At 48.8% G+C, this 26,103-nt stretch overlaps 4 protein-coding genes across 5 annotated transcripts; 2 read left to right on the top strand and 2 right to left on the bottom strand.

Annotated features, from left to right (window-relative positions):
- Positions 1-640: 640 nt before the first annotated feature.
- LOC127768950 (putative cyclin-F1-1) lies at positions 641-1,107 on the bottom strand. Its single transcript, XM_052294619.1, has one exon. It carries the CDS (start codon positions 1,060-1,062, stop codon positions 766-768), a length of 297 nt encoding a protein of 98 aa, XP_052150579.1. The 5' UTR covers positions 1,063-1,107; the 3' UTR covers positions 641-765.
- A 4,279-nt stretch (positions 1,108-5,386) lies between these two features.
- LOC127765559 (glucan endo-1,3-beta-glucosidase 10-like) lies at positions 5,387-8,190 on the top strand. The gene is made up of 2 exons (XM_052290477.1): positions 5,387-6,774; positions 7,915-8,190. Exons 1-2 carry the CDS (start codon positions 5,542-5,544, stop codon positions 7,978-7,980), a joined length of 1,299 nt encoding a protein of 432 aa, XP_052146437.1. The 5' UTR covers positions 5,387-5,541; the 3' UTR covers positions 7,981-8,190.
- Positions 8,191-15,561: 7,371 nt separating this feature from the next.
- Positions 15,562-16,869, top strand: LOC127767878 (uncharacterized). 2 transcript variants are annotated; one of them, XM_052293352.1, is made up of 5 exons: positions 15,562-15,745; positions 15,843-15,978; positions 16,071-16,176; positions 16,300-16,345; positions 16,469-16,869. In XM_052293352.1, exons 1-5 carry the CDS (start codon positions 15,587-15,589, stop codon positions 16,724-16,726), a joined length of 705 nt encoding a protein of 234 aa, XP_052149312.1. In that variant the 5' UTR covers positions 15,562-15,586; the 3' UTR covers positions 16,727-16,869. The 2 variants fall into 2 exon arrangements, with proteins under 2 accessions (XP_052149312.1, XP_052149310.1); XM_052293350.1 differs by having other exon boundaries at positions 15,562-16,176.
- A 169-nt stretch (positions 16,870-17,038) lies between these two features.
- On the bottom strand, positions 17,039-18,061 carry LOC127767879 (26.7 kDa heat shock protein, chloroplastic). The gene has a single exon (XM_052293353.1). It carries the CDS (start codon positions 17,959-17,961, stop codon positions 17,239-17,241), a length of 723 nt encoding a protein of 240 aa, XP_052149313.1. The 5' UTR covers positions 17,962-18,061; the 3' UTR covers positions 17,039-17,238.
- Between the last annotated feature and the right edge of the window lie 8,042 nt (positions 18,062-26,103).

The following is a 26,103-nucleotide window of genomic DNA, read 5'->3' as shown; positions in this document are numbered from 1 at the left end:
GTTATTGCTACTCCCGTCAGCGGCGGCGCGGTCGGCGGCGCTACCAGCGTTGATTGAAGGGGAAAATCGTTTTGCTCTACTTGCACACATCGGACGTCCCTCGACGCGAAGGAAGCGGACGTGGTGACCGCGGCCGGCGTGCCCTACCAGCGCCTCGCTGCGTGCGCGACCTGTACATGTCCGTCATCTCCAAGCTCCAGGAGAAAGACCACTCCTCCGTGGTGCACGTGCGTTGATTTGTGTGGCTCTTTACCATGGAATTTGGGGCTTTTTCTTTCACATTCTGGCATTCTGCCTACTGAAATCTGTACCGGGCAACCAACCAGCAATGGTTGATTTTTTTTTCTGGTGCTTTGTTGTACAGCCACAAACCCATGTTGTTTTGGACAGATGTGCTAGCCAAGCTTCTGAAGCTTTTTAGGATTGGTATTTGTAAATGGGTGATACATGGAAATTGTATGAGTAGGTTTGGCTCGAAAAGCACTTGCTTTCCTGATAGCATTATAATTTAGGACACCAAAATTGTGTTTGGGACATGAGAGAGTAGGATTCATCAAGAAAGGAAAATAAATTCAGGTTAGGGTAGTTATCCCCAACAGAACATATTTGCAGCCATGTACAAACATGGCATGATGCTCCAGTTTCCCTTTGATGATCTGTTCTGTCAATCATTTCAGTTCTTCAACGACCAAACCTTGCTCATTGCAGGGGAACTTGAGTTCAGGTGTTGGCACCTAACTTGGCAAATCTCTAGCACTTGTCTTACTACCAACTGCATCTGCAGGAAACAATATACAAATGTGCAGGCCTAATAGGCTGCGTGTGGTCGTCGCCGCTGGAATTGATCCCAACTCCAGCGGCGCCGGCGGGCTTGGATTCCAGGTGATGCTGCGCTGCCGCCTTCCTCGACTTCTCCTCTTTCTTCGCCTGCAGCACCCTGGTGACCTCGTCGACGGTGATGAGGCGGTACGCCTGGCCAAGGAGCAGCGTGTCCCGCGTCACCTGCACCGTGCCCGTGCTGTGCCTCTCGGCCCGCGCCGGCGGTGGCGGCGGTGGCCGCATCTCCTCGGCGACGCGGAGGGTGACGAGCGCGATGCAGTGGCCCGGGTTGGCGCAGGGAGAGGGTGAGTTAGATACTGATAAACTACGATAATACCCCTACGTGAATTATTATTCTAGACGAATATACTCTTCCAAATTTCTACTACTACTAACTCTGGTGGAAGTAGAACTAAATCTCAACCCTCCAACTAAATATGATCAACGGCTCAGATTGCTTTCTACTCTAGGTAGAAAGCACCGGAGCGGGACTCTTAACTTCAACAATACTCCCTCCATTCCAAAATATAAGGCACAACCATCCTTAACCCAAAGACGAAATAATTATTATCATCTTGTAGTTTGGATCATCCTAATAAATATAATGCATGCATCCAATAGGATAAGATAGCATGAGAGTGGAGGATTTAAAAAAGTAATAATTTAATGGAGAAGATATCATAATTAATTGTATGTTTGCATGTATGTCTTATATTATGGAACATCTAAGAAAAATGGTTGTGACTTATATTATGGAATGGAGGGAGTATAAGCGATAGGTTAGATATGCAATTTTCAGACCCAGTATCACAACAAAGAATGAAGGATAAACCAGTAAAAGAATTAGTTTCTTCCTAAGGAAGCCCCTTGATCTTACTATTGGGCACTTGGTGAGTGTGGGGGCAGATGGACATCTAGGAGAGCGATGTTACATATCGTCGCTGATATGTTCGTCATCGACCAATGGCTCAACAATATCGCGTGAGGCCTAGATTACCCACTAATTGTTGTTCACAAATCACAGGTATCAATAATTAAGAACGAGTCTGAAACGAAGATTCGTAGGGATTCGTTTCTAATGTGTTTGGATTATACCTTCTCACTAGTCAATATGTAGTCAAATTACATATGGGAGTCAAAATATAGGGAAGAGGAGATTAGTCTATTGACTTGATGCTAGAAATTTACGTACTTCCTCCGTTTCAAAATGTAAGTCATTTTAGTATTTTCCACATTTATATAGATGTTAATAAATCTAGATAGATATATAAGTCTAGATTTATTAACATCAATATAAATATAGAAAATGCTAAAATAACTTACATTGTGAAACGGATGGAGTAGGACGCAAAGATGAGCCGACGGCAATCGGCGGAGGGCCGAGGGCCAGACAAAGAGAAGTTAGAAAGATTACGTTTAATTAAGAATTACTAAGATACCCCTGTTTATCATTTGTATACCTAAATTAATCTTAAAATAAAATAACTGGTGGATGTTTAGTAAGGGGAAGGTACATGGAATACTACCCAAGCACACCATAAAACGTCTTGACAGACACATGTACTTTTTTTTATCAAACGATACGCACAGGTAATTTAAATATGTGAATTGTATGGTTTTCTTTTTTTAAAAAAGAACATGTATGGAGAAAAGGGTTGTTGAGAAACGTATATGTTTTTTGGTGAGAAAAATGCATAATGCTCCCACCATTTTATATCGGGAATGCTAGGAAACGGGATACCGTCTCCCAACGGGATAGCTCCTCCTCCACAACGCGATTCCTGCTCACTCGCTGCCGTCGTCATCCCCCGCCACTGCCGCGCCCGTCCCCCGTCGCATCTGCCGTCGCCGCCACCGCCGCACCCGTCTGCCGCCGCCGCCGCCGTCCCCCGCCGCCACTGCGTCCATCCCCCGTCAACACCCCGGCCACCGCCGCGTCCATCCCCCGCCGCCGCGCCCGTCCCCGCAACCGCCGCCGTCACCGCGCCTGTCCCTTGACGTCGCCGTCCTCGTCTACAAGGGACGGCTGCAGGGGGCCGACCACGCGTGTCGAGGTGCTCCTCTCCTAACGGGATGCCCAACTATATCTAATAGGAATCACCTGATACCTGATAGGTATCATCCAATACCTCGCAAGTATCACGCGATACATGGTACAAATCGTCTGATACCTGACAAGTATCACATGATACCTCGCGAGTATCACGCGATATGTAGTAGAAATCGTCTGATACCTGACAGGTTTCACATGATACCTCGCGAGTATCACGCGATACGTGGTAGAAATCGCATGATACCTGATAAGTATCACATGATACTTGCAAGTATCTCCTGAAACATGTGTAGAATCGTCTGATACCTGATAAGTATCACACCTGATACCTAATAGGTATCACACCTGATACCTACTCCGGATCATCCTGTTGTGTTGAATCATCTGATACCTGATAGGTATCACACTTGATACCTACTCAGGATCATCCCGTTCGAAAACGGGATTCCGTTATGAAGCAGACCCTTTTATATTATAAGTCATTTCACTTTTTTATACAAACTTAGAAAAATATAGTACATAGTAGTATTTAACACAAAATAAACATATTATCAAAATATTTAATGTTAGATTTAATGAAACTGATTTAATATTTTAGATATTGCTAAATTTTACAATAAACTTGATCTAACTTAACAAAATTTGACTTAAAAAGAAGATCAAATGACTTGTAATATATTGGACTGAAGCTATTGTTTCCTCTTTTTTTTTTCCCCTGGAGACACAGACAGGAACTACGGAGGGCTCAAGGTTCCAACGGTTGAAAAAGCAAACTCTTGGGCCTTTTGCCGTTCGTTTTGTCAGGGCATGGGACCGGTTGTCATCCCTCGATGTGGTAATAAGTTCACTTTTGGTCCCTCAATTTGACGCCAAGTATGAGATTCATCCCTTAACCTAAATATCAGATATAATGTATCCTTCAACTCCTAAATCCAATGTAAACTTGGTTCCAGGGTGCTTTAATTTGGATGGCGGTTTTAGCTGATGTGGCTAGTTTGACTGGGTCATCGTCCTACGTGATGTTGACGTGGCACTTGCAACCATAAAAAACAATAGGATTCAGATGTCAATGAGTGCTAGTTACAAATAAAATAATTAAGTACCACCTTCTTTTTCTTTTCTTTTATTTTCTTTTCCTTCACTCGATGTGTGCTGTACCTGAAAATTCTCGCATAACAACCCGTACAACTACATCCAGCCCAATTTGTAAGCTAAGCCATCTTATAGCCCAATAAGGTGTGATCCAACAACATCATTATTGTTTCATTTTTCAACCAATAAGATGGCCAATAAGAGAATGCCTCACATCGCAAAGACCTCCATGAAGAACACTCCCTCACAATGTCAACACCACATTGCTTCTTACTTCCCAATAACTCTCTCATCTTTATCTCTCTATAATGAGCTGAGCAGAGCTCTCTCCTCTTCATCTCTCTAGGATGAGCTAAGCAGGGCGGTCATGGGGTGAGCTAGGGAAAGGGGGAAAGCGTGGTGTCACAGCTACGTGTGTAGATCAGAGCACAAGGCGAGGCAAGGCAAGCTCAAAAGCATAGGGAAATCCAGGCCATGGCCACCGCCACCACCACCACCTATAGCTTTCGCCATGTGAGGCCAGTATAGCAATCTCTCTGCTTCTTTGCCCGCCCTCGCCGTGGCGGTGGTAGCTTCAATGACCATTATGTGGAGGCTCTCCGTGCCGTTCCAGGGGGAGTGCTTCTACCAGATGTCGCGCGTGCTGTAGTCTGCATCACTATCATCCTAGCTCGTGCAGCATGGGCCCTCGCTAGAGTCGGCGTCCGTCGACCACCGTCCTCCTCATCTTCTATCACCGGCCTTCTCCTCACCACTCACCACCTGGTGAGATGGAAACAAGTGGAGGAAGAGAGGGATAGGTGAAGAGGCCCTGACATATGGGGCTTACGCTGACTCCGCGTTATTGACTCGGGTCAAATTGTCACGTTGGATAAAACAACCTGCTATACTGATACGGGACCTACATTGCACTGGTTTTGATGGTTAATGGACATATTGTATCTGGTATTTCGGTTCAAGAACAAATTGAACTCGCTGTCAAGTTAAGGGACCTAAAATGAACTTAATCCTTCTGGTCTCGACCATACGGGCTGCTTGCTTATGGGCCTCCATCCCACAGACCAAAAGACACTCTCTTGCCTCGTGGGCCTTCCTTGCTCAGGCTCATCCTGTCCCGTCCTGTAGCCGTTACAAGTTGGTCCGCAAATTGCGTATTTCAAGCGGTTTCTGATTTGCCTTTCGAGATGACATCGCACGGCCCACAACGCCGGGACCATGCCAATTCATTCACGCAACGTCTCGCCTCAGAAAATAATGCCGTTTATGGCGTCCGCCGTCCATCGGGTTCGACCCCGTAGCAGACTGCCACTAGCAGCGCTAAATTGCCGTATGCGAGTAGCAACAAACACCCGTGTGATTTTGCCCCGTTGTCTCACTGACTTGTGGGTCCGGTTTTGAGAGAGTTCTTCGTGTCCGTAACAAATCTACTGTTGCACGCAGAGTAGAACTTCGAAGTACAGTCACTTCTGCCCCCCGAGTGATAAGCTCCACAGCCTCCAGGTGCAGGAGGTAACTTGACCAGATCACCTCCTCCCAAATCAACCCACACCCGTGCAATCCACTCCGCTGCTCCTCGGATGGCGCCGCCCAGCTGCTTGCTCCGCGTTGGCTGGCTACCAGCGGCTCTGTGCGCGCTCGCGCTCGCGCTCGCGCTGGCGCCCGCCTCGGATGCCACGTCGGCGTCGCTGGTGGGCATCAACTACGGCCGCGTGGGGAGCAACCTCCCGCCGCCGCAGGCCGTGCTGCCGCTGCTCGAGGGCCTCGGCATTGGCCGCGTGCGGCTCTACGACGCCGACCCTGCTGTGCTGCACGCCTTCGCCAAGACCGGGGTCGAGCTCTTCGTCGGCGTGCCCGACCAGTCCCTGGCCGGGCTCGCTGACCCGGGTGGCGCGGATTCGTGGCTCAGGTCCAACGTCATGCCCTTCCTGCCGGACACCAAGATCGCCGCGCTCACCGTCGGCAACGAGGTGCTCACGGGCAACAACTCCGCTCTCACGCGCGCTCTTCTCCCGGCGATGCAGTCCCTGCACGGCGCGCTCGCCAAGCTCGGCCTCGACAAGCAGATCTCCGTCACCACGGCGCACAACCTCGGCGTGCTCGGCACGTCCTATCCGCCCTCGTCGGGTGCCTTCCGCAGGGACCTCCTCCCGTACATCTGCCCCATCCTCGACTACCACGCGAGGACCGGCTCGCCGTTCCTGGTGAACGCCTACCCTTACTTCGCCTACTCCGGCGACCCCAAGGGCATCCATCTGGAGTACGCGCTGCTCGAGGCGGGCTACGCCGGCGTCCCGGACCCAAACTCCGGGCTGCGCTACCCAAACCTCCTCGTCGCGCAGGTGGACGCCGTCTACCACGCCATCGCGGCGGCGAACACCGCGGCGGCTCGGGTGGTCGAGGTGCGGATCTCCGAGACCGGGTGGCCCTCCTCCGGGGACCCGGGCGAGACGGCCGCGACGCCGCAGAACGCCGCGAGGTACAACAGCAACGCGATGCGGCTGGTGGCGGAGGGGAAGGGCACGCCGCTGAAGCCCACGGTGGCGATGCGCGCGTACGTGTTCGCGCTGTTCAACGAGAACTTGAAGCCCGGGCTGGCGTCCGAGCGCAACTACGGCCTCTTCAAGCCCGACGGCACGCCGGTGTACGAGCTCTCCTACAAGCTCCCGCGCGACAACTCCACGTTCGGTGGCGCCGGCAACTCCGGTTGGAGATTCCCCGGAGGTGGTGGCGGCAATGTCAGCGGCGGTTACGACAACAACGGAGTTAACAGCGGCTACTACGACATCTCGGCGGCATCGCCGGATTCCGCGGTGAGATCTACTCTTCCTCCATCTCGCTTGTTCGTGCCTGCATTGCATGGTTCAGGCATTGACTTGCCGGTAGTATTGTTTCTGAAAAGGAGATGACACTTAATTTGGTGATCGCATCATGTGAGCGCATGCTCGTAGGTTGACCATGGTCTGCACGGGAATTAGATGACGCAATTAGAAAATTCGATGCAAAATTAACATCAGCATCAGTTGTCACGCAGATGCAGATTCCGCGAATCGGCCAAGGGAATCATGCTGGTTCTTGTCTGAAAGTTCAGTATGACATTTCCATCACTATCAATCTGATTCGCTCATGCTCTGAAGTAGAGTACTCCAGTACTCACAGTTGCTTTGATCGACTGAGATAGGGCTGATAACCCGTGGAGAAATGAACAAAGTAATTAAAATCCTCCACCTGTCCTAAAATATAAGCATTTTTAGATCCTAACACGGTCTCCGTGATACTAATCTGACCAACAAAATATATATATATATATATATATATATATATATATATATATATATATATATATATATATATATATTATGATAATTTGTTTAATGATAAAACTAGTAACATCAATTTACATGATTGATTTTTTTTATTAAGGGTCAAAGTTGAAAATATTTGATTTGTCATTATGCTAAAAATATTTATATTTTGGAACGGAGGGAGTGGTTTATAGGTAAATCTAATTAGCGATTTAAATATAAGTTTGGAAAATAAAGTATGGTGGAAAAACCCAAAATCAACTATCATTAAGTTTCAAGACTCGAATGTGAAGCTTAAGCTGCTTTCTTGGATTAAGGACGTAATAATGCTGCTATGAACTTGGTTAACTTTCACCTGTCTACTGCTTAAGGTAGGAGCTGTTGGGTGATTCGAGAACCCGGCACAATATCCAGAAATTTCACTGCAGTACTCAATAATACTTGCCACTAGGAAATACTGTTCCTACAAAGTTGGATCTAGGATGCAGGGCTACTAGGAATGATGAAATTTTCCTTCGTGGGGCACAGGGGCAGCTGGCAGTGTTTCGCATCGCGACTGTTCTATTTGTTGTTTTCTCGATGAAACTATGTTCCTTGTGCTGCTTCTTATGAGGTGTTTCTCGTTCGTTTGTGCTTTTGATTGAAAAGGGTCCGTGTAGATGGTCACAAGCGGCAGTGGCAGGAGCAATGGCTGTCCTGGTGGTAGCAGCGTGAGATCGTCAAGTGGTGTCAACTCTCGTCTTGATGGAAGAAAGTTGGGGTAGGTAGATAAAAAATGAAATGGAACTGCATGCAGGATGCTCCGGGGCCATGGTATTGATTGCCATGACTTGTGGTGCCCCAGTGTTTGTTGTGTTCGCTGAGACCACAATGTGGGGAAGCTAATGAGTAATTTGGCATCAGCTAAGCTATGGTTTGCATCTACTTCCATTGTTTCTTGCAATTAAAACAGTAGGATGGGGTGTTGGGGTCGTTCCCATTTGGTCCTACCTCCGGTGTCTTCATTAGTTCCGACAGGTTGCGAGCACAAGAATCTCAATAGTATCACTTTGCACACACATCAGTGACTGATATTCATCGCCTTTTGGTGCTGGGACCTCCTATTTTTCTCATTCGGTCATGGTGCACTTGATCAAAGGGACTTTCAGGTGGTAGAGCCGGTTGACCTGCTGCTGGAGCGCTGTTCACAGGTAAGAAAGCGAAAGCTGAAAATAGCGCAAAGGTTCGTGCACGGTCGAGGGATCCGCCGAAGTCTTGGCGAACCCACAGCCTATCTCGGCGCAGTGAAAAGCCCATATGTATTCTCCCGGCTCGTATAAGCTCTACTTTGGACTTTGCAACAAGGAAAAAGTTCACTCTAGGCCACTCATCTAAGCGTAGAGTTTGGATCGCGTCACTTAACCACAAAACCGATACAATATATTTCTCATCTTCCAAAATCAGTGTAAATATAGTCCCAAGGTGGTTTGGATGGTTTTGACTGACGTGGCACCCATGTGACGCTTTGACTTAGTCTTTATCTAATGTGGTATCGACATGGCACTTACATGGTATAACAATTAAAAAAAGTAAATAAAAATAGTGGGATCCACAAGTTAGTAGAAAGAAAATAAATCATATGCTCACATATCTTTTGGCTTCTCTTCGCCATACTCCACCTCCTTCCGACGCCTCGGCTTCTCCTCCTCCGCTCTGCTTCGGCAGGTGGCCACGATGGCGGTGCTTCCCCTTCCGTGACCAGGTCGAGCTTGTAGCGACGACGACCTTCTCCCCACCCAGCTCCTCTCCCGCCAGCCCACAATCTCGGAGGTTGAGATCCACCTTACCGGCAAGCAAGCGCATTGATGACGCTCTACAGCTTGCCAACTTCCCAGTTCTCAGCGGCTCCCTGCACCACGTCAGGCAGCTCGTCCACCGTCTTCCCAAAGCCATCTCCGACTATAGCTGAATGGCTCTGTAGGTTCATCTCACTTGGATATTTTGCACCACTGCTCGTCGCACCCATGATTGGAGAGTTTGAGACTTGAGAATGAGCTCTCAACTCAGTAGGGCTAGGCGTTCGGTTAGACCGAAAATTTTAGTCTCGGTCTTTTAGAAATTTCGGTCATCTAAAATTGGAGACAGACTGAAATTTCAGAAGGTCCAAAATAATAAAAGCCAAGTCTCTAATAAGTTATAGATAAAAGTACACATAAAAATCACAAATCTCTCACTATCATGGATCACAAATTAAACCATGTTAGAGGCTAAAATTAGGTCAAATTTTGATTCAATTGGATTGTTTGGACCTTAATGGACCTAGTGGACCAAAATTCGGTTTGTTCGGTCTATTCGGTTAACCAAAGGTACCAACCGAATTGACCGAACAAATTCGGTCTTTCAATAGTTGAGACCAAATTTTCCAGTCTCAATCCTAGTCTTTTTTTCGGTTTTTTCTACCTGCACCTACAACTATATATGCATGCAACTCAGCTTAGCCGTCAGCTCGCCATCGTGCCCGCTACTAACAGATCAACCAGAAAGCAGTCTAGATCAGGGGATAGGGGCGGAGCTTCCACGGGCGCGCGTGTCTCCTTGTCCAGTTTTTCCTCGTCGCGGCGGATGCGCTATGGGTGGTGCCGACGGGCTTGATTGGGCAAGGCCTTGAGTTCTTGGTGTACGTAGATGGATTGGCCAGTGTCAGTTGGAAGCTTAGAGCCCCTCGGTGGCATATTTGACTGTGGCCGCCGGATGAGTGCGGGAGCGTGAGCGCGACATGGTGGATGCCGGATAAGCGCGGGGATGACGGTGGCGAGAAGAGCCTACCTGCCACTGCCAGTGCCCGGCAGGGAGAAGGGCTGTGTCCGGCGGGAAAGGAGCGGTCGGGGAGCGCCACTGCCATCGTGGCAAGTGGCCACCAAGATCAGTGTTTAGGGCAGAAAAATAACATCTTAGATCTCTATGTTAGAGATACATATATGTGCGGGCGTGCCAGTGTACCTAAATATACAATGTAAACAAAACATAGGGAATATGCTCTTTATTAATCTTAAAAGATCGTAAATACAAATTCCTAATATAATATATATGTATACGCGCTCTATAATCTGTCATTGGACAGATCTAACTTGTGCGATGTGGTCTCCTGGTTCCTGGGGCCTCGAGAAGCTCCCAGTTAATTACCTCCGCAGGTCTAGGCCTGCAAGAGAACCTCCGATTAAGCTACTTGTGGTCGTCTCGTCGTCTTCGCTTCGCGTTCTCCATGCATGGTTGTGATGATGATGATATAGATGTGTGTGTGTGAGCGCCGGCAGCGATCCACAGCCTCGTCGGTCCGTGCGCCGGTGTTGGTAGCGTGGCCTTCGTATCGGCTTCGCCCGCCCTCCGTCGTCTAGCCTCGTCGGTCTTGAACAACGTGTCGATGTAGATTGTTGGTGAAGACATGCATGGAGTTGCGTAGCTCGAACGACTTAACGTCATAGCAATTGCGTCGAGATTAGATTAGAGAAGAATCAGGAATTGTTGGAGATGATGAGCACGTGTAATAGCTGGATTTAATCACAGCTAACACCCAGTTGAAAAGGACAAGAACGAACATGACTTGTTGCATGGCACTATAGCACTTTGATGATGTGTCGTCTTCCGATTGGTTGGCCATGTGGCCACCATAATTAGCTTAATTAGCATGCTTGCATTTGCTAACTTGCTATCTCCCTATCGTCCTCCCTCCTGTTTCTGCCGCCACGCCGCCGTGCGACGTGTGTATGTAAGGCCGACGGTCGTCCGTCGTCCTTCGGTTGCTGCCGTCACGCGTCGGTCGCCGATTGCCGATCCGATCATGTGATGTGAGACCGCCGGCCGCAGGTCGCCGATCTGATCTGTAACTGGCCGGCGATATTTGTTGACGCAGATCGATGGTCGTCGTCGCCTACACGGAATGCCGCCAGCCACCAGTCGCCGATAGCCGTCGTCGCCTACACGAAGTGTCGCCGGCCGCCGGTCGCCGATCTAATTTGTAACTGGGCGATATTTGTTGACGCAGATCGATAGCCGCTGCTATCATTCGGCGCCATAACACCAGCGCACACCGACGCGGCCGCACGAGTGTACTCCTCCATACTCTAGTTGATGCCTCTCCATGCATGCGTATGTACGTGCTACATATAAAATAAGAAAGAAACTGATCTTAATTAATTTTTACCTTGGAAAACCATCGATTCCATCTCCCTCCTCGTGCTCCCTTGCCGGACGCCGGTTCGTCTGAAGCTGCTCGCCACTGCCGGTGTGCTCCGGCCGCACGCGCGCTTTGGCTCCGGTGCTGGATGATGGATGTGTTGATGACGAGGGATGGCTGCGTCGAGAATGGATGATTGCGTCGAGGATGGATGGCTGCGTTGTGTGTTGATCGATGGGCAGATGCGTTGATGATGGATGGCTTGTGGATACTGGATGCGTTGGTGAATGAATGTGTGGATGAGTTCGTGAATGACCCCTGGCTGCCGATGGGTAGATGTCTTATATAGGCGTCTGAGGTTGGTGCTCACCGCATCCGCGCGCCGTTTCCTCCGCGTCAAGTTCGCTGCAAATAAGGCTTGATCGATCAGTTTGTTATCTGTTTATATCCTTATTTGATTTTATCTCTTAGCTTCTCCCAGCGTCAAATATCTGAGCATTGGGGAGATGGAGGCCCAGCCACCCGCGCGTGCGCAGCTGGGTGGCGATTCCTTCATCATTATTTCTGTAGATAAGAAACAATCAATAGAGATAAACTTGATTTGTAATTCGCTTTGTTTCTCTGTTACTGGGCCACAGTCCGGTGATAAGCGCCTCGCCAGCGCTCGCGCGAAGTAACTAACTCGATCAAGTTTGTTATAGAGATAAAATCAATTGGTTTGTTGGTTATCTCTTAATTCATCTGGTTTTATCTCTTCCGCATATTAACTTCTGAAATCTTGGCGAGATAGAGGTCCAGCCACCCGCGCGTAGGCAGCTATCGTCTTCGGCCATGGGCCGAGCCCATGATTAATCAGATATGCATATAGGTTGCTTAATCACCCAGGCATGCACACACATACGACCGTCTACTGTAGTACATGCATGCATGCACGTGATTGCCTCACCAGCCAATCTTCACACGGCTAGTTATTGGTTAATTATACATGCACATATACTAATCCAAGTATATATATCCCTGACTGCCTGTGCATGCATGTATTTGCGTGTATATATATGGCCAAGCATTACGTAGAAATGATAAGCTAACCAACTTGTAAACTTGCTTGTTTGCTTTGTCAATCATGAGTAAATCTTGCGTACACATATAATCACCAAAATACCATCAAACAATCAGATTGGTAGAAAGATATAAAGGGACTGACATGTGGGGCTCACATAGGTCCCATGCTAAAACCAGTCAGAATATCGCCCTGTGATCTCATCCAGTATTAGAAGTTAAGAGATGTGTTATCTTTGGTAATAGTTTTTTTTTAAACTAAACCGGCAGGCAGAGGCTACCAATTATATTTTCAATAAGCAGGAGTAAATACCCAGATGGGTTACAAGAAAAAAAAACAAAGGACGCTATTGTTGCCGGCCGAAAAGTTCACAGCACGCACAACTCAACGCTACAACCCACTCAAAATAGACCATCGATGGAGCGGCCAAGCTTGCGCAAAAGTGACGTAGCAGCTCCGACCTTCACTTGAAAGCATGTCATCGTTGCCAAGCTTGCCAAAGCAAAGCAGCTTCGATTTCACGGCAAACTTGTGTCGTCGTTGCCAAGCTCATCACAGAAACAACCAAGCAGCTCCGACTTCCCATGGAGAACATTAGCCAAAGCCACCGTATCACCGCTTCCTACTTGTTGTTGGCACCAACACACCTAGAAAGAGATTGCAATGTGTTATTGTTGCCGAGCTTCATCGCACCCCATCAACAAAGCAGCTTTAACTCCACCTAGCAGAATCAAACAAGGCCGTTGGCCGCCTACTACAAAGCAAGAAGCAGATCCAACAAGGCAAATGCCTCGCCGAACATTCCCGGCCTATTAAGCGTCGGTGTGAAGGTAGAAGCCCCGGAGCTAACGCCAATTCCACGATCGGGCATGTACATGAAAGGTTCTCCAAACGGCACTCCCAACAGAGACGCAAGGTGAATCGCCGTTGCCGCTTGCCCGGAAATTGGGGCAAGGTTTTCACCCGGAGCACAGTGGTAAAAGAAGAAGAGGGAACACATCATAACGATGCCTCAAAGGAGGGGAACGGCACCGAAGGCGTTGCCATCGTCAAGCTGGCCATAAGACACGGCAAGGCTTTCGCCTACAGTTCCCTATCCTCTCCTACACACCGAACCAAATCGCACACGACCGTCGAAGAATGTCGCACTGCCCCGATTCACCGACCTTCCTACGAGGTGACAACCGAGCACCCCGGAGCTCCCCGCGGGTACAACCTCACCGACGGGCGCAGCCAACCACCTCCACCATCAACATTGGGCGCCGGCGCCGCAAAGCCGCCTCGGCTCCTCGCACGATGCCACCACCACCAAGCACGCCGGCGGCATTCGTCAGCTGCCAGCCTCACCGCCGGCAAGCCGTGTCGTCACCCGCATCTCCCGCACCACTAGGGATGGCAATTTCCCCCGCGGGGACCCGCCCCTACAGGGGCGGGGGCGGGTGATATTTCTGCCCCGCGGGAATGCGGGGCCGGGGCCCCGCATTTGGTCGGGTACAGGACGGGGGAAACATTCCACCCGCGGGTGACCCATGGGGACCCGGGGGTATATTAAACCTCTCAAAATATAATCCATTGCAGGCCAAAAAAGCCCATCCTAATTAAATACTCTGGAATCCGGGGTATATAAGAAAAAAAAATCCTAACCCTACCTTATCCTCCCCCCACGTCACACTGCTTCCCGACTCTGGATCTCATGGAGTCGCGGTTTCTCTCGCCGCTCTCCCTCCTCAGTCACAGCCGCCGCCACTCGCCAGTCTCCCTCTCCCCTCCGGTCGACCTCTCCCCGGTGCCCTCCCCTCCTCTGCTCTCCCCTTCGGTCGACCTCTCCCCGGTGCCCTCCCCTCCCCTCCTCTCCTCTCCTCTCCCCTCCGGTCAACCTCTCCCCAGTGCCCTCCCCTCCTCTTCCCTCTGGTATCCACCCGGCGCAGAGGTGCGGCGGCGATGGTGCAAAGGAGACGGTGGGGCGGCGCAGAGGCCGCGACGCAGAGGAGGCGATGGCGCAGAGGAGCAGGCGGCGCGCAGGCTTGGGTTCACGGCGAACGGAGCTGTGTAGGCGCCATGCGAGAAGAGGATTCACACAGAGAAATATTTGTGTTCTTGCTGTGTTCTTACTGAATTTCGATGGTCCTATCCAAGTATTCGTGCTTTTTTTGATGATGTGTGAAGTATGTACAATATTTGTTCTTGCTGAATAGCGATTATCTTGTATCTTCTTTTTTCTGATTGGATGGAGTGGCTACACATTGCGGGCCCCGGTCACGTTGGGGTCCCCGCAGGGGGCGGGGGCGGGGGATGGTTTGGCCCCGCATCTTCACTCGGGGGCGGGGGTGGGTGGAGAGGTCGGGGGTTAGGGGCGGGGCCGTTCCAGCCCAACCCGCCCCCGACCCGCCCCGTTGCCATCCCTACGCACCACCTGCCGCCGCTGTCGTCGCGCGCTACCCGCCGCCGTCGCCCGCTCCGTCGTCGGCACCGGCCAGATCCGGCGGCGGCCGGAACCAGCCGTGGAGGAGCCAAATCTAGCGGCAACGGCGCCGGATCCGCAGCCACGCGCCGCGCCGCCGCCGGCCCTCCCAACGTGCCGTACCGCCTCCTCGCGCCGGAGATGGGCTGTCACCGGGGTTGTGGCCCCGCTGCCGCCATCCCGGCGTGCCGCGCGGTTTCTGGCGGCGAGGCGGGGGAGAGGAGGGAAGGGTGGCGGCGGCGAGGCGGGGGAGAGGAGGGAAGGGTGGCGGCGGCCAAGGGTTAGGGTTTCGCCCCCGGGTCGCCCGCGTGTGGATGACCGGGGGCACCCAGTTCACCAGCCTGAACTCGACCCCAATCTTTTCTGGTAATAGTACTGTTCAAGGAAGCAATTCAAAATTCGTTGTCAAGAGATCTAAAATAAACTTATTCCATGCAACAAGGTCATCTCTGGAGCTTTAACGTGGCCCAGCCCGACTCATTCACAACGCATCCGCGTTCGTGACAATCACGTCCATGCCTTTGCCTTTGCCGTCGTGGGATCCATCTCGCGTCCTCGCGCAATATACCGCATAAAAACACGGACGACGTCGGTCGTGGCTTAGCCAGCCCGCCCCCCGTACGCCGCAGTTCCCTCCCGTCGATCGATGGACGGCGACACGACGTTCACGAAGCTGTTCGTGGGGGGCCTGCCGTGGGAGACCCGGGGCGACGCGGTGCGGCGCCACTTCGAGCAGTTCGGCGAGATCGTCGAGGCCGTCGTCATCGCCGACAAGCACACCGGCCGCTCCAAGGGCTACGGTTTTGTACGCCTCGCCCATCTCCGATTCTCCTTGCTCCTCCTCCTGCAGATAGCAGCTGGCCTCCGTTTAAACTTATTCCGGCGCATGTCTGTTTCGGCAGGTGACGTTCAGGGACCCCGACGGCGCGGCGCGGGCGCTGCAGGACCCAACGCCGGTGATCGACGGGAGAAGGGCCAACTGCAACCTGGCGGCGTTCGGCGCGGCGCGGCGCGTGCACGCTGTCGCGGCGCCGTTTGGTGCAGTTTGATTTCTCCTTTTTGTCAGCCGGATTTCCCCATCACAATAAAACCGGATTTTTCGCTGATATCCTATTGTGCTGTTGTTTCAGGGATGGCCAGATTGAGGCCCGCAATGATCGCGTCGTCTTCGTCGTACCAGGGCTCTGCTCCTTCCTACTTCCCCCAAGTTCTGTACGCCTACCCTTACTGCTATGGGTAAGCACTCCAAATCCGAAACAGCAGATTACAGATATTCGTAATCCATGTTCAGTTCTGCGCTGTAAATTGTCACATTTTAATTTGAAGGAAATCCGTTCCCCTGATATTCTACTTCTGCAGATACCATGGAGGATATTCTCCGGAAATAACGCACCAAGCGCACATGGTTGGAATATTTCCTTCTCGAATTTTTCTTTTACTACAACTAAATGTTTGTCAACGGCACGTCCTTAATTTTGTCATGGACAAATTCAGTATTTGACCGTGGCAACGAATGATTTTTAACCAGGGCTACTATGGTGGATACGGTGTATCTGCAGCACAGGCACAGCAGCAGCAAGCACAACTGCACGCGTACTACGCGGCTGCTAGGCCGGCCGGAGCTTACCAGTTTCAGGCGGCCGGTGAACAGACGCGGAGCGCTCTTGCCCCAACAGTACAGTATTTGCAGATGTGCGAAAAGTCAGGAATGACGACGGCTGGAAGCGTCTCAGCCGTTGAATCAGGTGCTTCCGAAGGATCGTCTGATCAGCGGCCCGCGTCATGACAATTTTCCTGATCCGAGCAACAAGCCAATAATTCCCCACGGTACATTCATCCGAGCAATTCTCCATGACTAACTTCTTGAGATATTTTATCTGTCACTTATAAGACGACATTGTAAGTACAATTTGTCCAATAAGGCGCATTCTAAGTCCACAACAGCTAACTAGCTAAGCTCAGTGTCTCAGCCTTGGTAACTGCTGGTTCTGTTCAAAGATTCATAGACAATCACAGCTATTTCTGTCTACAATTTTCCTCATGGAGAAACGCCAGAACTACAGCAATTTGGATGTAGGCATGAGGTGATGAAGCAACCAAACCTTTTATCTCATACTAGCATTATTCCATTCATTCGCTCGTTCGCTGAGTAATTACATATGATTTCTTGGCGCAAAATACCCGACCAACTACAACCTCTAGTACACGACTTTTTCAAACCTCACACTGCTTAAACCCTCACGCTCACAGGCTCACATCCTCCAGAGTGATCGTTCAGTAGTAATAGCAGCGATTCGTCTACTGGACCTGCACGTCGATGACCTTGCGCTCCACCTCCGTCTTGGGCACGGTGACGAGCAGCACGCCGTTCTTGAGCTCGGCGCGGACCTTGCTCTTGTCGCACTCGTCGGGGAGCGCGAGCCGCATGTCGTAGGAGCTCACGCTGCGCTCCTTCCACCACCCGTCGCCGGAGCCCTCCGCGCCCTCGCCCTCCTCCTTCTTGTGCTCCCCGCGGATGACGAGCGCGTCGTCCTCCACCATCACCTTCACCTCCTCCCGCGACAGGCCCGGCATGTCGAACCGCATCCTCACCTCCTTGTCGTCCTCCATGACGTCCCACGGCATCCGCACCTCCCTCGTCGCCGGTGACCTCCGCGGCGTGGCGGGGAACCCCAGCGCGACGTCGTCGAACATCCGGTCCATCGTGTCCAGCATCTGCCGCATCGTCCGCATCGGCGACATCGGGTCCACGAGGCCGAACGGGGAGATGCCGTCCAACGCCGACGAGCGGCGCGGGCGGCGCTGCACGGCGTTCCCCTGCTGGTTCCCGCCGTCCTGGTTGACGTGGACATCGACGGCGGTGTTGTCCCTGTTCTCCTGCGCCGCGGAGGCCACGGCGAGCTGGCGGGCCCTCCCCGAGGACGGGAGCCCGACCGTCGGCCTCGCGCTCCTCCAGGCGGCGCGGATGGGGAGGCGCGCCGCTAGCGAGACACGGCTGACGAGAGCGAATGGAGCAGCCATTGCACTACAGAGTAGAGAGGAAATCAGAGTTTGAGAACCTAAAAGCAGTGAGCTGGAGATCGTCGGAGAGGTCGCGAGTGCTCTGCTTATCGTCGCTTGATTGCTTGCTTCAATTGCGGGGAACAGGCGAGTGCGCGGCGCCATTTTATAGCTCACGCCACGGGCGGTGTGGAAGGGTGGGGAAAGGTGGCGAAGCTTCGGGACAGCGTGCGCCGCCGTTGGTTTGTTCGAGCTTCGCGTCGACGCCGCGGGGTTCTCCGCTCTTGTCGCGTTTTCCTGAACATTCCCGTCCGCTTCGAGAGTCCGAGGTGTCTGGGCCTGGTGAGCCGTGCGGACTGTGAGTATCGATTGGTTCGGATGTTGGTGCCATGTTTACAGAGAGGAATAAGTTTACTTTTGGTTCCTCAAATCGAAAATTCAAAACAGCCTATCCCCCAATTTGTAAAACCAGTTGAAACGAGATTCCTCAATAGTGGCTCTGTTCGGAGGGACTTGCTGCTGCAGCCGCTGTGGCTGCGGCAATTCAAACCGGCTGCCAGCTGCAGCCATTCACAACTGCTGCAGCCGCAGCTGACCAGTCGTTGCTCGTTGCGGCAGCTAGTGCAGCCAAACACAACAAGTATTTTCCCCGATTTTGACTGACATGGCGCATACATGACTTCTTTGATTAGATGTTCATCCCATGTGGTAATAACGTGGCGCTTACGTGACAGTTTGATTAAAATAGCAAAATTGAAAACTAAAAAATGAAAACAAAATATGTGGGGCCCATATATCAGTGAAACAAGATGATACAAAATAATTGGACTCACATGTCAGTCGGTCCCACTTCCTCCACCTCACCCTTTCTACCTCTATCTCCTCGATCCACCGGTGAACAGGATTTGGAGTTTGAACGGGGCATCCTCAATTTTGCACATTTTATATTTTTTCCGGAACAAACTATCATGTAAGCACCAAGTCAATGCTACGTGGGACGAAGACCTATTTAAAGTACGCACGTAGGCGTCCCGCTACCAAAACTTAGATGAATACTGCCAAGGGCATTGGTTTTGCAAGGACGAAAGTTAGACTAGGCACATGAGGGACTTCAAGAGAACTTATTCCTTACAGAGAACCTCGTACAAGCCTGCCAGTACAGATTGGCTATAGAAAGACCGGTGACTTATTATAGTTGGGCCGGTGAGGTAGGTGTGTTCTTTTGTGAAAAAGTGCACTTTACATCCCTCAACTATGAGTATAGTTTCTGTCGTATGCGTCAATCTATTTTTTCTTTTTGGATAATTTATGCCTCAATCTTAAGAGCTGATTTACCATCCTTGAGGAGAGAGAATAAAGTAATTTGAGCTGTCCATCCAATCAAATCAGAGGGCTAACAGAGTTTGGTTACATGGTGGTACCGCAAGGTGGGAATGAGGAGGTACCGATTCTCAAGGGTAAGCCGGTAATTGCCTTTGTCTTTCTCGTGCATCGTGCCGTCGTTTCTCAACTCAAGACCTCCCAATTAGGGATTGCAGTCGGGCACGAAGGGTGCCCATGTTCGTGAGGTAATTCATGTCTGCGGACATACCCGCTACTACATGACGGGTAAGGAACATTGTCTATGCTTGTCGCCGGTGGGTGTTATGTGCCCGCGGGCATGCCTGTTTACCTGTTATAGTTCAATAAAATTCTCGGCCGGAGGGGAGCTCGGCGCAGTGGAGGTAGGAGGCTGCGACGACCAGAGGTGGGAGGCAGCCAAGCAAGCGGATGATGGAGGCGCGGCTGGAGGAAGGTGTGGCAGGCTGGCGGTCGACGGTTGGAGGACTTCGACGGCCGGAGGTGGGAGCTCGGCGCAGAAGGGGTAGGAGGCGGCGGCGTTCGCAGCTTCCTCGGTTGCTCCTCCCGTGGCGTCTGTGAAAGTCGCCGGCTAGAGGGTGGGGCCACCGGTGACGACTGGTGGGTGGGAGGGTGGTGGCGATTCAATAAAATTCTAGATGGTGGGTGGGAGGGAAGGAAGAAAACCCTAGAATTCTAGATGGTGATTTTTATACTAAGTTGACCGAGGGCCCACATGTCAGTTGGTTTTTGCGGGTAAACAGGCGAAGCGAGCATTGGTAGTCACTACCATGCCCATGCTCGTTTGCTCGTTGGGTACAGGTTTTGACCCAGTAAGAAACCCATGGGGTACTAAATGTGGAACAAATCCAACTCTATTAGGATTTTACCCACGGGTGAACGGGCAAATAGGTCAAATTGCCATTCCTACTCCCAATCATCAACTCTGCCGTGCCCGCCTTTCGTCTCTGCTTTTCCCCTTCCCTTTCCCCTCCGCTTCCATCTCAAATGAATCGTCTCTGCTCCTGTAAGTGGCACCTCCCAGTGTCTGGTACCTCCTAATACCTCTTCAAGAATTGTAAAAATCCTTCAATCTTAAAATCGGATGTGAAGTGTTTCCTAGGCCGTGTTTAGTTCTTTGGCCAAAATTTTTTTTAAGTATACGCAGGCACATTTAAAGTATTAAACGTAGACTAATAACAAAACATATTACACATTCTGCCTATAAACTGCGAGATGAATATATCAAGCCTAATTAATCCGTCATTAGCAAATGTTTATTGTAGCATCACATTGTCAAATCATAACGCAATTAGGCTCAAAAGATTTATCTCGCAATTTACATGCAAATTATGCAATTGGTTCTTTTTTTTCGTCCACATTTAATGCTCCATGCATGTATCCAAACATTTGATGTAACATTTTTTGCCAAAAATTTTTGGGATCTAAACACAATGTTAACTTTTAAAATCTGGTATGTCGCACATCAGTTAAAAACCACCCATGCTGCGTTCGTTTCTCTTGCTTGGTAACTCATTTTCTCACATGGAAAACAGAGCGGTTCATTAACACGTGATTAATTAAGTTTTTTAGTTATTTTTTTAAAAAATGGATAATATGATTTTTTTAAGCAACTTTCGTATAGAAACTTTTTGAAAAAACACACCATTTAGCAGGTTGGGAACAAAGAGCAACAAACTTTGGCGAATATTGTTGAGGTAAGCCATGACGCTACATATCTGATTTTTATCATTGATGGACATGAATGAAACTCAACCCATACCTGAGAGACGCAAGGTGGATTTTTAGTTTTCTTCTCTTATTCAGAAAACGCCCTAGTATGTCTGGGCCTTTTGGCTGAGTTGCCGAAGTGTTTTTGGATCAGACAGTTTCGTGGGCCACAGCTTGTTATTACTCCAAGTTATAGACGTGGCATGCTTTTTTTTTTTCCTGCGAACGAACGGCACCAAACATTAGGTAGTTAAAAATGTTCATTTGGACTGAAGCCAAAATATACTAATAAGAGATAAGTTAATTGACAAAGTCAAATTTATGACGTAAGTATTGTTTTAATAGAAGTGTTTAGTTTGCTACCTATCAAAATTTTTGGTAGGGTAACAATTCAAACCGGCCCAAAATACTCTAAAACAACTCAGCTAGCTGAGAAACCACATCCATGAGCATACCATCAACTAAACACCACCACCACATCCCACCGGGAGTGACATACTAAACTTCATAGCTGTTCTCTGGTACAGTGGTACGTGTAGAATGCACTCGGTTCCTAGCCAACGTACCCTATGCCGTGTCTTCCCAAAAGTTGGCTGTGAACATGTGAGTTAGTGAACAGCTAAACAGTCCCTAACACTGCTTAGCTACTTGGGTTAACAAAACCTGGAGAAACACAAGACAAATTAATTAACAAAAAATGCCTTGTGCTCGTCAACCCGGGCGTGCCTTGATGACGAACTACATTTGTCTACTCTTTTCGTTTACAACACGACTTGTGCAGAGTGCAGGACTGATTTCTATATTCTTCGATCGATCGGGCCGGGGTCAATAGTTAGGTGACCCACAAGGTCTCAAACGAATGACGTGCAGCAGTGCATGACTGATTACTGCTGGGCAGACAGGCGAGCTGAGCTAAACGTTGAATTAAAGTATCGGAAATTAACAATCTCAACAAGAAACAAAAAAAGAATCGAAGTAATCAAAACCCATCCTACATGACGCAATCATTGATCTGATGACACACGCCCTAGGAAATCTTCTTCAGCACGGTTTTTAGACGACTAGTTGAGGGTTGAATTCATTCTCTTCTTTCCCTCTCGGAAAAGAAGATAAACGAAATAAAAAAACTCTCTTCCACACATGACACAATCGCTATCGATCAAGTTAGGTGAGCTTACATTGACCTATATATACTGTATAAGCCGGATCACTTGCATGCGCGTGCGGCGTGCACCTTGATAAATGGATTACATATCTATCAATCTGAAATTCTGAACCCATCGGGCAAGCAACAGCTAGCGGAAGAACTGAAGAAGTAGCTGCCTTGTGAAACAATCTCCTCTCCATGTCGTGTGTCATGATGAGCGGAGATTTCATCGCCAAACTCGTGCAGCTGAGAGGAGGGGGAGTGGCAGATGAGATCACAATAGTCGGCATGCGCCGCGGGCCTGCCAGAATTGTTCAGGGTCAGGATGGCTAGCTTGAATCGTCCATGATCTGTACAGCAACCGTGCTTCCTTGTTCAGGATTCAGAATGGCTAGCTTGAATCGTCCATGATCTGTAAGTTGATGGTACAAACCAACGAGTTGACCAAAAGAAGATATGGTATAAACAAAATTGTCGGTTTCTAGAAACTAGGTAGTGTCACTGACTAACTATACTATTAATACTTGGTCGCAGCGTCAACTATTTGTTGTCTGAAAACTGGTAGTGTGGTGACGGAATGCCCAAAATCAGAGGCTGTCTGGCTGAATATGCGCGTGTGAATAAACTGTAGTAGGAGTAGTAGTATATCCCCCATGGATGAAATCAGTTTCCCAGAACAATAGTACTAGAACTACACACCATTTGGCTGCTGCAATGCACGAGTCGAAGTACTATTGTACTCCTAGTACACCATAGTGGAGTATACAGTACTACCTCCGTTTTTTAATAGATAACACCGTTGATTTTTTTCTCACATGTTTGATCATTCGTCTTATTTAAAAAATTTACGTAATTATCATTTATTTTGCTACGAGTTGTTTTATCACTCATAGTACATAAAGTGTGATTTATATCTTATACATTTATATAAAATTTTTCGAATAAGATAAATAGTCAAACATGTGAGAAAAAGTCAACAGCGTCATCTATTAAAAAACGGAGCGAGTAAATGATTAGGGTTAACTCTCAGAAGCATTAAAGGTGTGACAACTGTGTAAATCCTGTAAACTGCCAACCACTACGACGGATGACTGAATTCGGGCACGGGGTCAAACCGTAGCCTGAAGTCGGTTAGCTGTATTAAATGCTGAACCTTCTTCTCCGGCATCGGGATATCTACAGCTGGATACAACGACGATCCATTCATGAATATACTCTACCTAGATATTCCTGTATCTACTTCTTCCCAATTGTTAAGCTTCTCCTTCGCCGCCGTCTTCTCCTGCCTACTCCCTCCGTCTAAAAAAATAAACCCTGATTTCCGTGTCCAATGTTTAACCGTCCGTCTTATTTAAAAAATTATAAAAAAATTAAAAAGACAAATCATGCATAAAGTATTAATCATGTTTTATCATCTAACAATAATGAAAATACTAATTATAAAAAAAATTATATATGATGGACAGACAAATGTTAGACATGGAAATTTAAGGTTTGTTTTTTTTTTTTTTTTACTGAGGGAGGACAGTACAGAGGAAGTTTCCGCCGGCTTGCTAGGGATTTACAGGGCAGGGGAGACTAGCAACTAGTACTACCCATTCTTTCTTGCATTAAAAGTCCGGCGGTCATCACTATTCACTACTGTAATCACTACTGTGGTGACTGCCTGACTGACTGACACACTGACCACACCCTCATGTGTCCGTGCACAGCCTGCCTGCAGCCGCAGCCACAACTTGGGACACAGGGACGACAGTGCTGCATAATTGAGCTCGCAGCGTCGTCACCGCCGTTTCCTGAAGGTCCAGTTCGAGCTTTGTTATACGGTACGGTACTACGGTCCCCGTTTCTACAGCGCGGCAGACGGCTCCGCACCGCAGTGCTAGCGCCATGCACCGATGCGCGTGTGCATTCATACGACCAGCAGCAGCTGCATGCGCGCGCCAGCCGCCAGAGCTCATGCCGCCCTGGACAAACGGGGCGCGCGAAGGAGGCACGCGTTCGATCGTGGGAGTCGCGTGGGGGAGGCTCCGTTTTGCAGCCGTGGTAGCTTACCGGCCAACACCAACCGTGGAATTGTACATTGTACGACGTATACAAACAAGCCAGACGCTACACGTACGCTTTGGTCGAGGTTACGGTTACGGTCCACCTAATGCATCTCATCTGACACGTATCGGTTCCTATCTACTCTGTCCATCTGTACACGAATAAATATTAATAATATTTTATGCTTGACTAACTTTTTAATTTTCTATAAAATTTTTAAATAAGACAGACAAACAAACGTTGGATAAAGAGAAACCCAAAAATTAAGCTTTTATGGGGTGGAGGAAATATATATTTCTATGCTTTGGAGCAGTATTACTAAGGCTCTCTTTTCATTTGGTCACTACTCCCTATCGATCTGATAGAGCTAACCAACCACTAACGGACAATTGTATTTACTCACAAATAGGTATCTATAGTCTAATAGTATTGGGACATTCGTATTTATTTACACTAGTACGACGACCTTTCTGGTACTCTCTGAACAAAATATAACTGTTATAGTTTCTTTAGTAGAGATTAATGTTAGAAATAAAAGAATTTGGTGTCCGTCGATAAATATAGAATAAATGGATGTGGGAGAGTATACGATGATAAAATGGAATAAATTTAAATATCATTTTTTATGTGATAAATAGTCCGATGAACAGTGTTAGAAATTCTTAAATTATGAAAAAGGATTTAAATCTTAAAAAACTTATATTTTAGGGATAATCCATATAACATTCGACTGGAAATTATCATCAAAATCAGTCAAATGTAATTACAATATAATTGCAATATAGTTTTAATGATTACATTTTTTTTATTACACAGTAATTATATATGCAACTAGCATGCAAATATGCAATTATAGGATAAATGGGATGTAAGTCGACATCAAGTCATAAAAACCATAGTAACCTAGTGGGAAAGTCATGCGCCCGCATCCCATCAGGTCACAGGATTCCTTTTGTCTTTTCTTAAAAAGCGCGGATCTTGATGCGTATCAAATGGCTAGCACAAATCTAAAACACATCCAATAGTCTATAAAGTGAAAGATTTAACCATTAAATTTCTGTCAACAAACAGTTAATAATTTCGTATATTTAAAAATGGAGGGATGTTCATTCTGCAAGTAGCACGCAGCTGATAGACTCGCGGGAAGAAACCTGTCACGCGTCCCAACCAACAAAATTACATAATTACATACGAAAAGGGCTCCCGTTCGCAACAAGCAACCGCATGATAGTGTGGCACAACAAATCGTTTGTACAATTTTCTTCTCCATTGCGATCTGCATTAATTCTAATCGACGGAGAGGAATTGGAAACGAAAATATACGAGCATGGAAGGCACCTAGATCGTGTAACTGAGGCGAGCTGACCTGGCTTGTTTTCCGACCACAACATCAACGTTTTAGCGCGGATCCGTTGGGCTTCGGCTTCGGCTTTGCTTGCTCGCTGCTGCTGCCAGGCGGATCCTCTACGCATCCACCTGTGCCTCCTTTAATTCTAAGTGGTTGAGCGCCCCAGTAACCACCACCATTTAATTGGGCCACCCTCCCCACCCGTCTCTCATTTGCCCACTTCTACCGTGCGGGTCCCACACTGGCATCCATGCTCCCCTCCTCTCTCTCGAGCCAGTGCCATGCTGAAATTTCTGTTTATCCAACATGGCAACATGAATAGCCCAATGGCAAGGCAAACACGACCTTGGCCTTGGCTGTAACTGTGGCTAGGATGCCGAGTCAGACACACGGTGGATTTTCATTTTATATGTTTTTATGCGAAAACAGTTTTTTTGAACTTATGTATGCGATGCGTTACGAGAGATGCGTTTTTTCAAATGCGTTCACACCCAGTTACTGACGTGGCATACGAATCGAGAGGATGAAATTGTGGGTTTTGGTCATCTGT

This window comes from Oryza glaberrima, chromosome 3 (assembly GCF_000147395.1).
Source record: "Oryza glaberrima chromosome 3, OglaRS2, whole genome shotgun sequence".
Classification (NCBI taxonomy): Eukaryota; Viridiplantae; Streptophyta; class Magnoliopsida; order Poales; family Poaceae; genus Oryza; species Oryza glaberrima.
This window is presented reverse-complemented; position numbering and strand designations above follow the sequence as displayed.

Bases quoted from the DNA above. Each gene is read 5' to 3' on its own strand.
- LOC127765559 (XM_052290477.1), top strand. From the start codon at position 5,542: ATGGCGCCGCCCAGCTGCTTGCTCCGCGTTGGCTGGCTACCAGCGGCT. The intron at 6,775-7,914 runs GTGAGATCTACT...TTGATTGAAAAG, and splicing joins CGGCATCGCCGGATTCCGCG to GGTCCGTGTAGATGGTCACA.
- LOC127767879 (XM_052293353.1), bottom strand. From the start codon at position 17,961: ATGGCTGCTCCATTCGCTCTCGTCAGCCGTGTCTCGCTAGCGGCGCGC.
- LOC127768950 (XM_052294619.1), bottom strand. From the start codon at position 1,062: ATGCGGCCACCGCCGCCACCGCCGGCGCGGGCCGAGAGGCACAGCACG.
- LOC127767878 (XM_052293350.1), top strand. From the start codon at position 15,587: ATGGACGGCGACACGACGTTCACGAAGCTGTTCGTGGGGGGCCTGCCG. The intron at 16,177-16,299 runs GTAAGCACTCCA...CTACTTCTGCAG, and splicing joins GCCTACCCTTACTGCTATGG to ATACCATGGAGGATATTCTC. The intron at 16,346-16,468 runs GTTGGAATATTT...ATTTTTAACCAG, and splicing joins TAACGCACCAAGCGCACATG to GGCTACTATGGTGGATACGG.